Source organism: Nerophis lumbriciformis, linkage group LG11 (assembly GCF_033978685.3).
Source record: "Nerophis lumbriciformis linkage group LG11, RoL_Nlum_v2.1, whole genome shotgun sequence".
Taxonomy (NCBI): domain Eukaryota; kingdom Metazoa; phylum Chordata; class Actinopteri; order Syngnathiformes; family Syngnathidae; genus Nerophis; species Nerophis lumbriciformis.
The window spans coordinates 37,605,190-37,623,067 of record NC_084558.2 but is presented as its reverse complement, the minus strand read 5'-3'; the positions used below and the strand labels follow the sequence as shown (position 1 = coordinate 37,623,067).

Genomic DNA, 17,878 nt, shown 5'->3' with positions numbered 1-17,878 from the left:
ACCACAAGAGTCACACGCCTCTGCATCTCTGGCTTTGAAAGAGTCACCGCATAAAGTACCATTTGTTAGTGCACAATCCCGCTAATTTCACGTAGCCTGAGGGACACAAATGACAACACAATTGACAATATTAGCAGAGATAGACACATGGCTGGTGACATGATGGCTTTATATTCCTTGTTGCACATTTCCGTGACATTGCACTCACATTAAAGCAATTAAGCAAAGCAAATAAAAGTCATGAAAAATATATTCCCTTATTTATCCATAAACCTCTTGTACATTATATTGCAGTCATTATTGCACATTGACAGGTTGATCTTATTGTATTACACATATCACTCCTAGAGCAGCACATGTGCAAATAAACAGTGAAAAAACATAATTTCGTCATTAATTAGGACACATATTCAACACTAGGGCACAAATTATTAGGGACACCGGGTACTATACTTGCTATTGCTATCAAACACATATATTGCTGGTAGTAATCATAGCAATACTGCACACGTGTCTGAGTCGGAGGCCAAAGTGCAAACACTAATGTTGCCTTTATGTGTGTGTGTGTGGTGTAGATTACACTTGTATTGTCCTCGATTAGCTTTAGATTAGGTATCAGTGCGACTGTCACCTGAACTCAAAGGCAACATTTGATCTGCACTTGAAGCTCGGGACCAAGGGACGTTGAACCTGAGTTTAAATGGTCCTCAGATCACAAAGCACCTTTGTTTCAATACTAAATGATGATCAGCTTGCTGAGATAAAGACATTGTCTACAAGGTGCTTGATCACACTACAATCACATAAACGACTCGTTGTCCTGTGTGTCAACAGTAATACATATTGGTGCTTTTATCAGTAGGTGTGGCTTTGTGATAAAAAAAAAAGAAGCTGTTTGTTCATGCTAGAATTGTTCCTCATCCGCTTGCTGAGAAATGTTTACACTTTTGTTTAAAGAATTTAAAAAAATGGTATGGCTCTTGTCCATCTAACGTCATTTTCCACAAACCAGGAAGCAGCTAATTATTCTTGGATTGTGGATTGTGTCTGTAAAACTGCTCCAGAAACAAAAACGGTATGTTAACGGGAGTAGCCTGCTCGCTAACAAGCGGATGGACAAAGGCTAATTAGATGTGTCATTATGTATTCCACTTTTGTTAGAAAAAATAGTATATAGCTTTTCTCTTTTGTGGCCTAAGTCACGCTGGAACTGATTACCTCATACCCTCGATAGAAAGGTCCTAGCATCTTACAGGAAGTAGCATGTTAGCTAACAAACAAACGGACAAATACTAATTTGATTGTTTTTTTTTTACTTCTATTAAAATAAATGCTGTACATTTTCTATTTTGTTACTTAAATTACAATAAAAAACAATCTCCCTCTACCCCAGAAAGGCTAATTATAAGGTGTTATTGTCTGTAACCCAGGAAGTAGCATGTTAGCTAGCAAACGGATGGACAAATACTCCTTTGTTCAGTTACATATGACATTTAGTTACAGTATGTTAAAATAAATACTGTATATTTTCAATTTTGTCGCCTAAATCACAATAAAACCAATCACACCCCGGCCCGGAAGGACAAATAAAGTTTTGTTATTGTCTGTAAACCTGGGAGTAGCATGTTAGCTAGCAAACGGAAGGACAAATACTCATTTGATCAGTCACAATTTGATATTTACTTATTTTAAAATAATGTATATTTTCTATTTAGTTGCCTAAATCACAATAAAACCAATCCAACTAGAAGGACAAATTATAGGTTTTGTCATTGTCTATAAACCAAGAAGTAGCATGTTAGCTAGTAAAAGGACCGACAAATACTAATTTAATCACTCACATTTTTTTTCCCAATCCATTTTCGACCGCTTATTTCATTCTGTTAAAAGAAAGGCTATATATTTTTAATTTTGTCACCCAAGTCACAATAAAATCAATCCTACTCTGCCCCAGAAAGACAAATTAAACTGCCCGGTCATTGTCTGTAACCCAGGAAGTAGCATGTTAGCTAGCAAACGGATGGACAAATACTAATTTGTTCAGTCACATATGACATTTAGTTACAGTATGTTAAAATAAATACTGTATATTTTCAATTTTGTCGCCTAAATCACAATAAAACCAATCCCACCCCGGCCCAGAAGGACAAATAAAGTTTTGTTATTGTCTGTAAACCTGGGAGTAGCATGTTAGCTAGCAAACGACAAATACTAATTTGATCAGTCACAATTTGATATTTAGTTATTTTAAAATAAATAATGTATATTTTCTATTTTGTTGCCTAAATCACAATAAAACCAATCCAACTAGAAGGACAAATTATAGGTTTTGTCATTGTCTATAAACCAAGAAGTAGCATGTTAGCTAGTAAGCGGACCGACAAATACTAATTTAATCACTCACATATTTTTTTCTTCATTCTGTTAAAATAAAGGCTATATGTTTTTAACTTTGTCACCCAAGTCACAATAAAATCAATCCTACTCTGCCCCAGAAAGACAAATCAAACTGCCCGGTCATAGTCTGTAAACCAGGAATTAGCTTGCAAGCAAACGAATGGACAGACAAAGGCTAATTTGACCAGCCTCATATATTCTTACTTCTCTTTGCAAAAATACTGTATATTTTATAGTTTGTCGCCTGAGTCGCAATAAAATCTATTCCCTCAACCCATTGTCTGTAAACCGGAAAGTAGCCTACTAGCAAAAAAAGGGGCAGTTCACTACTTTTTGAAGAAATATTGTTTTCCCGTGGTGAGACTCTTGATCAAAGCATTCCTCCAATGAGGGAAAAACAGTATGTTCAGGTCGTCTGACTCGGAATTAGCCGGCAAGCTAACAAATGAACTGTTAAACACTAATATTAGAATTGGGGATGGCGTGGCGAAGTTGGTAGAGTGGCTGTGCCAGCAATCGGAGGGTTGCTGGTTACTGGGGTTCAATCCCCACCTTCTACCATCCTAGTCACGTCCGTTGTGTCCTTGGGCAAGACACTTCACCCCTTGCTCCTGATGGCTGCTGGTTAGCGCCTTGCATGGCAGCTCCCGCCATCAGAGTGTGAATGGGTAAATGTGGAAATACTGTCAAAGCGCTTTGAGTACCTTGAAGGTAGAAAAGCGCTATACAAGTATAACCCATTTATAATTGATTTTCTGCACTTAATGCTTTTGAAAAAAAACGATATTCTGGAAGCTAGTTCTCGTTGCCTAATGGAGAGTAAATATGGTTGCTGGCTTATCATTAGCAATAATAATAGTGAAACAGTAATATAATACGTTTCAGTGATTAAAATGGACATACTTTATGTGAGCACCTTTTTGTTACTATTGCTGTTTTCCTCCGTCATCATCTTTCCTCCATGATCTTCTTCAAACAGTCCACTACGTCCTGGCCTCTGCTCCAGGGAACCATGTTGGTCTTCAACTTGCTTCCCTGGGACTCCAGCAGCAGCCTGTGCATGGGGAAGTCCTTCCTAGGGAAGGCCGTGTCCCGGGGCCCCAAGACTAGCGAGGGGCATATGTCATTGGCCCCGTCTCCAATGTAAAAAACCCTTTGGAAGGAGGCGCCGCCGCGCTCCTTTTGACGGACAGTCAGGTATTCTCTCAGGATCACCTGCTTGCACATGTTGTCAGGGCAATGGGGGCACGAGTGTGCGTGGAAAGGCAGCAGCACGAGGCGGCCGTCGTCGTCGAAGCTGGCCGGGTTGGTGAAGATCTTCCTGAAGAGGTGGCGCACCCCCGCCTGCTTCAGCCAGGTCTCGATGAAGTACATGTTGGCGTCCGAAACCACCGCCAGCTCAAAGTCCTGCTGGTGGCTCTGCAGGAACTGAAGCAGGTTGAGGAGACCCGGAGTGGGCGGGATCTTTTCCACCGCCAATTGGATAGCGTCGGGGGAGACGCCCTGCTCGGACATGTAGGCCAAAATCTGCTGCATGTGCTCGTTGTAGTGGCCCTCGCGGTAGCTGTTTTTCAGCCAATCGGGAAGCTGCGGGTCCGGCAGCGCCTGCAGGACGGCGTCGTCGCTGTTCTCATTGATGATGGTCTCGTCAAAGTCGAACAAGACCAGGTAGCGCTGTTGTGGCTGGGATGTCATCTTCCTAATTAGGCTCTGGAAACATAAAGGGATGAAAAATAAGTGAATATTAATTCTGCCTAGCATCAACTGGCCTATCAAATGTCCAGTAAAAAATACGACCAACGGTGTTCTGATTGTTCTCAATTGTGGCGTTGATTGGCATAAGGAGCAGTTACGATTGAGCCCTCTGAATTCTGCCCAGCAACAAGCGGCGAACAAAAGGTGGAGTGTATCCAGAAAGAAAAAAACAGCGAATATGGTGATCTACATTGCTGCATATGCTTTGATGCGTCGTGGACCCCGACTTACCATGAATTGACTAACGTGGACCCCGACTTATACAAGTTGAAAAACTTATTCGGGTGTTACCATTTAGTGGTCAATTGTACAGAATATGTACTGTACTGTAGGGCTGGGCGATATGGCCTTTTTTTAATATCTCGATATTTTTAGGCCATATCGCGATACACGATATATATCTCGATATTTTGCCTTAACCTTGAATGAACACTTGATGCATATAATCACAGCAGTATGAGGATTCTATGTGTCTACATTAAAACATTCTTGTTCATACTGCATTAATATATGCTCATTTTAAACTTTCATGCAGAGAGGGAAATCACAACTAAGTCAACTTAGCAAAACTGTATTTATTAAACAGTTATTAAGCAGTGGCACAAACATTCATGTCATTTCCAAAACAGAAAGTGCAAGATTGTCAGAGACATTTTAAAACAAGCTATAAATGCACTTTTGTGAATGTCACTAAGATGACATATCAAAACAACACTAAATTAAAGTGCACTTTTTATACAGAACGTCATTACAATAGTTTAAAACAAATAAAGCACACTTTTGTGCATGATGACATACAAGATATTTCAATAAGTGTCACATAAAAATGAGCTGCATATCCAATAGTATATGTCCTACGGTGTTGATGTGGAAATAGTTGCTTCTGCATTTAGTTGGTGTGGCACCGAACGGAGATGTTGACATGTAAAGACATATTCCCGCTTGAAGCCAAACCACCGTCAGACGATGGACCCCGTGCTGTTTTTCTTGGGAATTAATTCTTCCTCCATTTGTTACCAGATTCGCACCTTCTTTCTCTCGTATTACCACTCAAACCACACCGTTAGCTGTTAGCATCACAGCTAACGTTACCATGTCGCTACCCGTCTGCTCCGCGGGAGCGTGTGACGTTGCTCACGTGACAGTATGCGACGTATGTAAGAAGGTGCGCTTGTTTTAAAGTCTCTGTGAGAAGGAGAGACAGGAAAGAGTGAGAAACGCATGCAGTTTAATGCCCCGCAGCTAAAAGCAACTGTGGGAGAACGTATACTCGAATATCACGATATAGTCATTTTCTATATATCGAGTATATCCCTGTAACACCCCTTGTTGTAAAATTACAACGTTACCTTTAACCATCCTAAAAAACAATCTGTTATATTTTTTTACCACATTTACATAGTCATTGGGTCCTATTGTTCAGTCTCACAAGGCTATTGGATTGTACATTTGTTTATAAGTCACGCCTTTTGGCCACGAACTCACACAACTTCTCAGATTTCCTTCGAACAACATTTATTTGTTTCATTGGACTGGATTCATCAGATTCAAGTAAGTAAAATGTCTTTTATATATTTTTTGGTTGTTATTACAATGTCTAGAGCATGTACATATGTAGTTATTGTGGAACAGATGCATCAAATTTCATTTAGAGCTTGTTATATAATTGTTGCAATTATACAACACTGGGTGAATGTGGTAGTCAAAATGCTGGCTTGTTGCAGTGGTGAAGTATTTTCTCTATACATGGATAGTATACATTCTACCCTTGTGTTGTGTTTTGGTGACTGATTTAAAAGTTTTATCTCTAAAAAATGTAGTTAATTGATCAGCCTGACCTAAAATTCCATGACTTTGTCCACAAAGAGGATATCAACAGACAATTCAGTTCTGGGGAAAGGAATGTTCCTGAATGTGTGGATGTAATGGGGGGTATGCATGTTTTCCTTTTAGTATGATAATTAGAGCCATTAAACCATTTACATTTACATTGATGGAATTTGGACACTTTTGTCCAAAGCGACTTACCAGGCAGACACTATTGTCTACCCTGAGCATTGGTCCATCACCTGTTGCTGATGTGATGCCACGCACCAGATTCCAATCCCCGTTGACGTCATTACATTTTGTAAACAACATGACAGTATCTGAGACGGAAAAGAAAGACAAACTATGCATGATTAATTCAGAGAGAAATGCCTGCAGGTGGTACCAGAGGAGCACAACTCTGTGGATGAGATGATGATGCTGCAGACACTGCAATACAGGATACACCAACACACAATGCAGAAAGTGTGATGTTCGCCTTTGTTTTACAGACGACAGGGACTGTTTTTAGGACTTTCACCACCAATGAAAGTCTTCATGACCAATGTCATGAAAAGAAAAAAAGAGGGGGGAAAAAGCGTTTTTTAAGAGTTTTATCTTGTTTCATATTTTTTATATTTGTAATAGATGACTTCATGAAAATATAACTAATGTGTGATTATTATTAATGGTATATACCGTTATGGGGATAAGTAAGCAATCAACCCTGCAAATGAACAGTTAGTTGTTCAGACAACGTGAGTACAAATACAGAAATTCTGCTCCCATCAAAGCCCAATGTTGCAATATTACAAAATTTCTCTAAAAACATAAATAAACATTTTTTTTTACCTCTTCAATTTCTGCATCAAATGCCTCCTACAACAACATCTGAAAGGTCAAATATATATATATATATTTTTCTATATTTGGGTCTTACAGGGATATCGATATATCGCCCAGCCCTACTGTACTGTGCAATCTACTAATAAAAGTCTCAATCAATCAATCAAATGCACCTGAAAGAGTGGCAGCACATCACAGTAGCTCCTTTGATTTCCTTCATTTTACTTTATTTTTGGTATTATTCTCAACTTTTCTTGCTTTTTTTTTATCACTTATATGTTTTGGGGGGAACAATTTCCCTTGTGGATCAATAATGTTTGTCTAAGTCTAAGTCTATTCAAGCACAGTAAAAATATTGAATTATAATATAAAAATATATAATAATATGAAATATATGAATATAAAATATATTAATATAAAAATATATAAGTCCATTGGGCAGGGCAGTTATGATTGAGCCCTTTGAATTCTGCCTAGCAACAAATGTCCAATGAAACACGGGAGATGTCAACCAGATAAACAAAATATTTGTCAGCTGGACAGAAAAAATGAAGTTCAATTGTAATAGTTAACATGCCTATGGGGAAGTTATGACTGAGCCCCACAAATCCTGCCTAGCAACAAGCTGCCGAGGAAACACAGGAGGTGTCCAGCAAAAACAATCAATTGACCGATGGGGCAGATATGACTGAGCCGTGTGAATTCTACCTAGCAACAAGGAGCCGATTAGAGAAAAAAAGTGATTTGTCAGCTAGACAAATATGAAGTTTGATATTATAAATCTTGTTCACTTGTGGTTAATTGGCAAAATGGTGCAGACATGACTAAGCCCCATCAATTCTACCTAGCAACAAGCAGCCAATGAACAGTGTAGATCAGGGGTGTCAAAGTCATTTTAGCTCAGTGGCCGCATGGAGAAAAATGTGTGCACACGCGGGCCGGACTACTAAAATCATGGCATTAAGACAAAAAATTAAGACAACTTCAGATTGTTTTCTTTGTCTTACTTTGGTCAAAAATAGAACAAACGCATTCTGAAAATATTACAATAAAAATATAGAAAAAAACACCGGCAGCGGTAAAGTTTAGATCCATGAAGGAAAGAAAGTTAAGTTAAGTTAAAGTACCAATAATTGTTACGCACACACTAGGTGTGGTGAAATGTGTCCTCTGCATTTGACCCATCCCATTGTTCACCCCCTGGGAGGGCAGCAGCGGTGCCGCACCCGGGAATAATTTTTGGTGATTCTGTTTTTTGTGGTGAAAGTGAATGAATGTTTATAACTGAATACATTTACATATGCATAAAAATTGGTTTTCTTTTGTTTTGTTTTTTTTATGAATTAATTAACGTTTATGACAACCTTTTTCCAAAACACAATACGGAATGTGAGATAATGTTAGCTACCTCTCGTTTTTTATCATGTTTATTTTCTGCTGGATCTACTCTCTATTTTATGCTGCAGCTGTTACATATACTGTAATATGGTAATTGTTATATATTGTACATATTATATAAAAATATAATATAATATATCAGTATATATCATATACTGTATATATAATATGTAAATATTACATATGTTATATTTTATTTTGTTACCACGGTACATTTTTAGTCTACTTTATACCTGCATTATCCTTTCCATCGTTACACTTTCCATCCTTTGTAACTGAGCTACAGTGTGGAACAATTTCCCTTGTGGAGTTTGTCTAAGTCTGAGTCTAAGTCTATATAACAGGATTATGCATACATTTATAATTTGTTTTCAAAACGGTTACAAAAAAGTGGTTCCCCAAAAATTTACCGTGGGACCCCATTTTGAAAATTCCTAGTGCCAACACTGAAGGGAGTATTGGTGCGTGCAAAACAGCAGCAGGCGGCTGTGGCCTGCGGGCCGGGTTCTAACACCAATCAAATATCATCCCGGGGCATAGGCGCCGAACCCGTGGGTGCTTCGGGGCCCGACAATGCCGAGCACCCACTTGGGATGGATGGCAACTTTCAATCTATAAAATATTTTTTTCAAAATCAATCTTGTTGTAGTTAATTTTGTGGCGAGTTTGGTCTGTTTTACTAAATAATAAAGCCACAAATCATATGGGATATTAACTTCGCTGAACGTATTTTTTTTTTTAACACACACACACACACACACACACACACACACACTGAGCACCCACTGGCAAAAATGTAGATCGACACCTATGTCCCGGGCATACTTGCCAACCCTCCCGATTTTCCCGGGAGACTCCTGAATTTCAGTGCCCCTCCCGAATTTCTCCCGATTTCCACCCGGACAACAATATTGGGGGCGTGCCTTAAAGGCACTGCCTTTAGCGTCGTCTCTCACCTGAAAAGGAGACTATTATATATGTCTCCGTTATCCATAGGTTTATCTATAACCCATAAAGTAGGCAGGCACGGAGCTATTTCTCAGCGTGTGTTTATTCCAGCCGGCACGTTAATACACTGAAACACAACATCCGGATTCCCATCATGCATTGCTTCAAAACTACTGCAAGTAGTAATGTCCAAAAACATAACAGAGACGAAGCAGAAGAACAAAGAAGAGACATGGCGACGACGAGTAAGAAGAAGAAGTACGCTTGCAAGTTCCAAAATGATTGGAAACAAGAATTTCAGTACATTCAGGACAGCTTGAAGGGGAAGGGGTATGCTGCCTGCAAATTTGGAAGATCAGACTTCTCCATTGAACACGGTGGCCGAACGGATATACTCATTCATGAACGAACGTATTATATATATATATATATATATATATATATATATATATATATACATACATACATACATACATACATACATATATATATATATATATATATATATATATATATATATATATATACGGTATATATATATATTTATTAGGGGTGTAACGGTACGTGTATTTGTATTGAACCGTTTCGGTACGAGGGTTCCAGTTCGGTTCGGAGGTGTACCGAACGAGTTTCCACACGGACATATTAAGTAGCGTAACGCACGTTGTGTAAACAATGCACGCCGAGGCACAACACACGGCGTGCTAGCAGCTAACGGGCTACAACAGACTGACCATACGTCCTCTTTTCACCGGACATGTCCTCTTTTGCGGAGCTGTCAGGGCGGAGTTTCTTAAATGCCTCAAATGTTCGGCATTTTGAGTTAGGGTTGCGTGTATTTTCAATGTACGTTCAGGGTTAAGAAGGGGTTAAAAACAAAACAAATTGTGCGCGCAACAGCATTCGTGAGGGAGGAGCAGAGACAGAGAGAGAGAGAGAGAGAGTGTTATGATAAACGTGCATGCGTCGCCAGGCTCTGCTTTTTATCCATAGATTTATCAGATTTAATTTTTTATTATCTATAGCAGGGGTGTCAAAGGTGTGCCCCGGAGGCCATTTGCGGCCCACAGCTAATGTTTTAAAGGCCCACGGCACATTCTAAAAACACTATGAAAATAAAGAAAAACATAACAAAAGTGAAATAAAAAAGCTTAAAGGTTAAATGTAATTTAGAAAATGTTGCAATGTTGACTAATAAAACAAAGCTGGTTTTTTTTTCTTTCAAACTGTCATTGCTCAAAACTAGAGATGTCGATAAATGCCTTAAAATGTAATATCGGAAATTATCAGTATCGTTTTTTTTATTATCGGTATCGTTTTTTTTTGTGTGTGTTTTGTTTTTTATTAAATCAACATAAAAAACACAAGATACACTTACAATTAGTGCACCAACCCCAAAAGTCTTCTTCCCCCATTTACACTCATTCACACAAAAGGGTTGTTTCTTTCTGTTATTAATATTCTGGTTCCTACTTTATATATCAACATAGATCAATACAGTCTGCAAGGGATACAGTCCGTAAGCACACATGATTGTGCGTGCTGCTGGTCCACTCATAGTACTAACCTTTAACAGTTAATTTTACCAATGTTCATTAATTACTAGTTTCAATGTAACTGTTTTTATATTGTTTTACTTTCTTTTTTATTCAAGAAAATGTTTTTAATTTATTTATCTTATTTTATTTTATTAAATTTTTTTTAAAGTACCTGATCTTCACCATACCTGGTTGTCAAAATTAGGCATAATAATGTGTTAATTCCACGACTGTATATATCGGTTGATATCGGTATCGGTAATTAAAGAGTTGGACAATATCGGAATATCGGATATCGGCAAAAAGCCATTATCGGACATCCCTACTCAAAACATAATATTGAATCAAAATCAATGTTATTATGAATTATTGACCTATCCAAGGTTCCGATTACTTCACATCCAATATTCCACTAAGAAAAATATTTTTGGTGGAAGATTTTGCAAATTTGGTAAATAAATAACCCAAAAATTTATATTTTGTCGCTTTCTTACTGTACCGAAAATGAACCGAACCGTGACCTCTAAACCGGGGTACGTACCGAACCGAAAGTTTTGTGTACCGTTACACCCCTAATATATATATATATACATATAAATGATAAATGATAAATGGGTTGTACTTGTATAGCGCTTTTCTACCTTCAAGGTACTCAAAGCGCTTTGACACTACTTCCACATTTACCCATTCACACACTGATGGAGGGAGCTGCCATGCAAGGCGCTAACCAGCACCCATCAGGAGCAAGGGTGAAGTGTCTTGCTCAAGACACAACGGACATGACGAGGTTGGTACTAGGTGGGGATTGAACCAGGGACCCTCGAGTCGCGCACGGCCATTCTTCCACTGCGCCACGCCGTCCCGTATAAGAAATACTTGAAAATATATACACCCCCGCTACCAACACCCCCCACCCCTCCCATCTCCCGAATTTGGAGGTCTCAAGGTTGGCAAGTATGGTCCCGGGGGCCATAGATAATTCATTTGCGGGCCGGATTTGGCCCGCGGGCCTTGACTTTGACATCCCTGGTGTGTAGCGTCTCCAGAAAAAAAAGTAATAAAAACAAACGTCTCATTAACTGAGGAAGTTTATTTTTGTACAGAGAACTTGGCAGCTTAAACAACGTTACCTAATCCTGTACTTTACATTTTATGCCATGGCTTTATGCCAAACAAATGTATTTTGTCACACGCCTTTTTGATGTGAGGCAAGTTCAACGATTAACTGTTTAGTTTTTTTTTTTTCTACAAGATAACATGAGGACGTGTGTCAATACAGGAGAGGGAGACTTTATTATCGATTATGGTCCACTTGCATGTACTGTAGTCACACAAGCTGGGATAGTAAGATGCAGTGTAATTATGCACAATGATGTTGTTATCTGTCTATACCTGCAAGCTTACACATAAAGCAACGTGCGAGTGTGTGCATTATTAATAACAGCACATAACTGCACACTAAGTCATCTAATTATACACACAGCAGCAGGGCTATTTTCGCATGCCAGGTCAACCCCTGAAAGTCATCACAAGCCTCGCGCCAGCACGACCGTCGCGGATTAAAAACCTCACATTTTTAAAATGGAGACGGAGGGAAAAAAACAAAAGGCGAGAAAACAAGAAAAAGAAAGAAAAAAAAGAGGCCTTACCAGACTGGTGGTCGTGGCGAGAAGCAAATAAGAGCCAGCAGCCGCATCCCAGTGACGCGGTGAGGTTTGTTAAAGGGGACTCTCCTCTACAACGCAAGCAGCAGCGGCGCTGTGGACATTCCCGTTTAAAAAAAAAAAGTAACTTCCGCCCGGCCCTTTCAAATTAAAACAACTTCCGCTAAGACGCATTCAAATTAAAAGTTGCAATGCTTTTATGTACAGCAGTGTTTTTCAACCACCATATATATATATATATATATATATATATATATATATATATATATATATATATATATATATATATATATATATATATATATATATATATATTAGAGATGCGCGGTTTGCGGGCACAACCGCGGAGTCCGCGGATTATCCGCGGATCGGGCGGATGAAATTAAAGAAAATTAGATTTTATCCGCGGGTCGGGTCGGGTCGGGTGGTTGAAATAAAAAAAAATTAGATTTTAAATAGATTCAGGCGGGTGGCAGTTAAACCAATTCGGAAATATATATACATAGTTAAATGTTGTTACCCACATATGAAAAACGAGCAGGCACCTGCAGCATATGCCACAACAGAAGAAAAAAAAGAAAAAGAGATGGACACTTTTACGGAGCGGAGAAGGCCCCCGACGCCTCGCCGGGGTCCGGGACCGAGGCCCCTTCCCCCGAGAGGGCCCCACCGGGAGCCGTAGCTGAGGCGATCCGCGAGAAGGGCCCGACGCACGTCCAGGGTCACCACCGCGCCCACCGCACCGACACTCCGCCTTCGCCGCGGCCGGCGTCACGCGCAGCAGGTAAGCAGCTTACCTGCCCACCACCCCCGTGGCCGGGGGCTCGTAACAGGGGTCACTCTGCGCGCTCCGCCCGCGCAGCTTACCTGCCCGCCACCCCTGTTGCCGGGAGCGCGTAACAGGGGTCACTCCGCGCGCAGTGCGCTCACGAAAGGGGTGGGGCTCACCCTGGTTGATATAGACAGCAGCTAGGACGGTGGCCATGGAAGTTGGAACCCGCTAAGGAGTGTGTAACAACCCACCTGCCGAATCAACTAGCCCTGAAAATGGATGGCGCTGGAGCGTCGGACCCATATACCCGGCCGTCGCCGGCAGCGAGACGCGCTTGGAGGCTCCCATATGATTGCGCACTGGTGTGCGTCTGGGTCGTGACAGCGTGGCACGCGAATGTCTGTGCTGCATTGGATCAGTCTCCTTTCCTTAACAGGCAAAAGCTTTATAACCTCACTAATGCCTTGCATCGTCTATATTAGATATATAACAACGGGCGGGTGCGGGCGGATGCGGTTCTGATCAAATGTTAGACCGGGTGGATTGCGGATGGTTGACGACTTTCTGATGCGGTTGCGGATGAAATAATTGCCTATCCGCGCATCTCTAATTATATATATATATATATATATATATATATATATATATATATATATATATATATATATATATATATATATATATATATATATATATATATATATCAAGAAGGACAGAGACAGCGCACAGTGCATGTGGATCACATGTTACCATGGCGAGAAAACATGGAGAGACTGCCAGTTATCTAGTCTCCACCAGTTGCAGAAAATGTGCCATCAGTACAACTGGACAGTGCTGTTTCAGTTCTATCACCAGGACCATCAGTGAGTCAGACACAAACTAGTCTCATCATTGAACCAGATTCAAGGGCTGCTGAGTTGCCATCATCAGAACCCAGATCACCCAGAACAAAAACCCCACCAGTGATCCGCAGGTACCCAGAAAGGTTTCGAGTACCACCAAAAAAACGGAATCTCTGAAGACAGTATAAAAATCTGTGTTAAAGATGTACAAATACTGTTTGTATAATAAGCATGTTATTGTTTACAAATGAGGGTTAAGAGTTCAGTACTAACTGGCTTAAGTACAGTTTTTTGATTGAGCTGCTGCATTTTTTGGTTGGGTTGTTTATTTATTTTGAGTAACTTCTACATTTCTAAAAGGGGAAGAATGTAGTAGAGTGATCTATGTTTGTCTGTTGCCATCTCCTGGTGAATGTTGGCTATAGCGTACTGGGGTTATTTTTTTGGTTGGCTAACGATTTACGTGGTGTTGCGCACCTGACGTCAAGTGTGTGAGTCTGTTCTGAAGTCTACAGTAAAGAGACGTACTTCATTCCCTCGCCTGTTTATTGCCTCCAACTCAATAACAACATTGCTGGAGGGGGGCGTGGCCTCCAGGTCCGCCTGAATTTCGGGAGATTTTCGGGAGAAAATTTGTCCCGGGAGGTTTTCGGGAGAGGCGCTGAATTTCGGGAGTCTCCCGGAAAATCCGGGAGGGTTGGCAAGTATGGCCGTGGGAGAGTATCTAATTTCACCTATTTGGGTTAAAAATATTTTTTTGCAAACCAGTAAGAATAGTCTGCAAATGATGTGTTGTTGTTGACTGGTCAGTGCTGTCTAGAGCTCAACAGAGTAACCGTGTAATACTCTTCCATATCAGTAGGTGGCAGTAGGTAGATGTCGGAAAGAGCGGGAGGCAGGGTGCAGATAAAAAGGTATCTAACGCTTAAACCAAAACTAAACAAAAGGTGAGTGCCCCTAAGAAAAGGCATTGAAGCTTAGAGCAGGCTATGCAAAACAAAACTAAAACGGAACTGGCTACAAAGTAAACAAAAACAGAATGCTGGAGGACAGCAAAGACTTACTGTGGAGCAAAGACGGCGTCCACAATGTACATCCGAACATGACATGACAATCAATAATGTCCCCACAAAGAAGAATAAAAACAACTAAAATATTCTTGATTGCAAAAACAAAGTAGATGCGGGAAATATCGCTCAAAGGAAGACATGAAACTGCTACAGGAAAATACCAAAAAAAGAGAAAAAGCCATCAAAATAGGAGCGCAAGACAAGAAGTAAAACACTACACACAGGAAAACAGCAGAAAACTCAAAATAAGTCAGGGCGTGATGTGACAGGTGGTGACAGTACACCTACTTTGAGACAAGAGCTTTATTGATGCATGCTTGGTTATGGTTTAAAGTCATATCCAACAATTGTGACAACGATTTTTTTACTGTCAACTGAGTTTCGTTTTTTAATGATTTCTGCTGGTGGTGTGCCTCCGCATTTTTTCAACGCAAAAAAATGTGCCTTGGCTCAAAAAAGGTTGAAAAACACTGATGTACAGTATGTTTTTTTTTTTTTTACATTTTTAATTTATTTATTTATTTACAGACTGACATGGTTTTGTATTTCATTACTGTTTATTTATATATGTATAGGGTAAAATATTTATTCCTGTAAACAACACATTCGTTCAATGTCAATCAATCAATGTTTATTTATATAGCCCTAAATCACAAGTGTCTCAAAGGGCTGCACAAGCCACAACGACATCCTCGGTTCAGGTCCCACATCAGGGCAAGGAAAAACTCAACCCAGTGGGATGACAATGAGAAACCTTGGAGAGGACCGCAGATGTGTTTCTAAACACCTCATAGGTAAGTAACTGTAAGTACAATCTTATTTATATAGCACTTCTCACAGTGGGAGCTCACAAAGAGCTTCACATGGTTAAAATACAAACAGTACAATCCAAAAAAGCATACATATAATAGAGACATTGCAAATAAAATAATACATGTGAAAAAATGAAATATTATAATGTTTACTATGATTTTTTTTAAGTGTTTTCTATAAACATAAATCCGATGTACATATGTCTTCATGTACAATAAAAAATGACGTAATTCCATTTTACAATAAGCCTGTAACATAGAAAATGTGTAAAAAAAAAAAAGTGAATCACTGTAAATACTTTCTGGATAGGCTCCAGCACCCCCCGTGACCTCGAAAGGGACAAGCGGTAGAAAATGGATGGATGAATGGATAGACTGTATACTAATGCAGTGTTTTAACAGAGTATTACAGGAGTAGAAGTAGACATTGCTTGTTTTTGCATCAGCACTTGTCATTGCCTCCAGTTGCAAAGTTTCACTTACTGCTGACTAAATTAAAAGCGCAGCTGCGCTATCTAGCGGCCACATTTATGAACTGCAGTTTTATCGACACTATTAAATGTCAGAAATTGGTTCAAGAAGCAGATGCATTTTTTTTGCTCCATTCTGAGATATTAAAATGTGAAAATGTTCAATGACATGAATGGAGATAAAACACTGTCACTATATTTTGACAGTGAAAATTAATTTGTGCATTTTTAGTAATAGTTGTACTGACACTGATCAATATATATATATATATATATATATATATATATATATATATATATATATATATATATATATATATATATATATATATATATATATATATATATATATATATATATATATATATACATATACTCAGTACAGGCAAAACGTTTGGACACACCTTCTCATTTCAATACCTTTTCTTTATTTTCATGACTATTTACATTGTAGATTGTCACTGAAGGCATCAAAACAATGTGAAGTGAAAACCCTTTCAGGTGACTACCTCTTGAAGCTCATCGAGAGAATGCCAAGAGTGTGCAAAACAGTAATCAGAGCAAAGGGTGGCTATTTTGAAGGAACTAGAATATAAAACATGTTTTCAGTTATTTCACCTTTTTTTGTTAAGTACATAACTCCACATGTGTTCATTCATAGTTTTGATGCCTTCAGTGACAATCTACAATGTAAATAGTCATGAAAATAAAGAAAACTCATTGAATGAGAAGGTGTGTCCAAACTTTTGGCCTGTACTGTATTTATATTTTTTCATAATTATATATATTTTTGTACATTTATATACACACACACTCACACACATATACATATATATACATATATATATATATATATATATATATATATATATATATATATACTTATTGTATATTTTATATATATATATATATATATATATATATATATATATATATATATATATATATATATATATATATATATAAAATATACAATAAGTACAATTATTGATAATTAATATTAATTAGTACTATTATTATTAATATGATATTTATATACATATATATTATATAAAATATTCTTAACACACATATTGAAAAAAATACTAATATGTGTTTTTCAATGTTTATATTTGAATATTTTATACTGTCATCTTTTTCAGTACCAATATTTATACATATTTTTATTTAGTTTCTGTTCTAAAACTTAATGGCAGTGTTCTGGCTCTGTAGAAATATATAAAAAAAACATTTTTTTTCATGATACGAAAAAGATAAATTCAATGTTTTAATGGTGGGATAATCCAACATCATCTAAAATCGTTTAAAAAAAAAGGTACAACATATCATGTGCCATAGTTATAAAGCAGTAAAAGGAAGTTGCCTTTATACGGAAACTACAATAAATGACATTTTTTCCCCAAGAGAAGAGTGTTTGCCAAGGCAGGAAATTCCGACTCTTTGTTTTGTGCAATTATCCAGAGTGATGTTGGCGAACTTTGGCACAAAAACAGGCAAGAAGCACAACATTCCTGACTTTTGCATTGATTTAACCGATTAATGACCACACTGTGCAGCTGG

The 17,878-nt window shown here is 38.5% G+C and overlaps 1 protein-coding gene across 2 annotated transcripts; it reads right to left on the bottom strand.

Moving 5' to 3' along the window:
* Positions 1 to 116: 116 nt before the first annotated feature.
* LOC133610428 (probable phosphatase phospho1) lies at positions 117 to 12,454 on the bottom strand. Of its 2 annotated transcripts, none has more exons than XM_061966679.1 (2): positions 12,338 to 12,454; positions 117 to 4,107 (listed from the first exon to the last, which is right to left on the bottom strand). In XM_061966679.1, the coding sequence occupies exon 2, from the start codon at positions 4,090 to 4,092 to the stop codon at positions 3,346 to 3,348; it is 747 nt and encodes a 248-aa protein (XP_061822663.1). In that variant the 5' UTR covers positions 4,093 to 4,107; positions 12,338 to 12,454; the 3' UTR covers positions 117 to 3,345. The 2 variants fall into 2 exon arrangements, with proteins under 2 accessions (XP_061822663.1, XP_061822662.1); XM_061966678.2 differs by lacking the exon at positions 12,338 to 12,454 and adding an exon at positions 6,181 to 6,963.
* Positions 12,455 to 17,878: the final 5,424 nt, after the last annotated feature.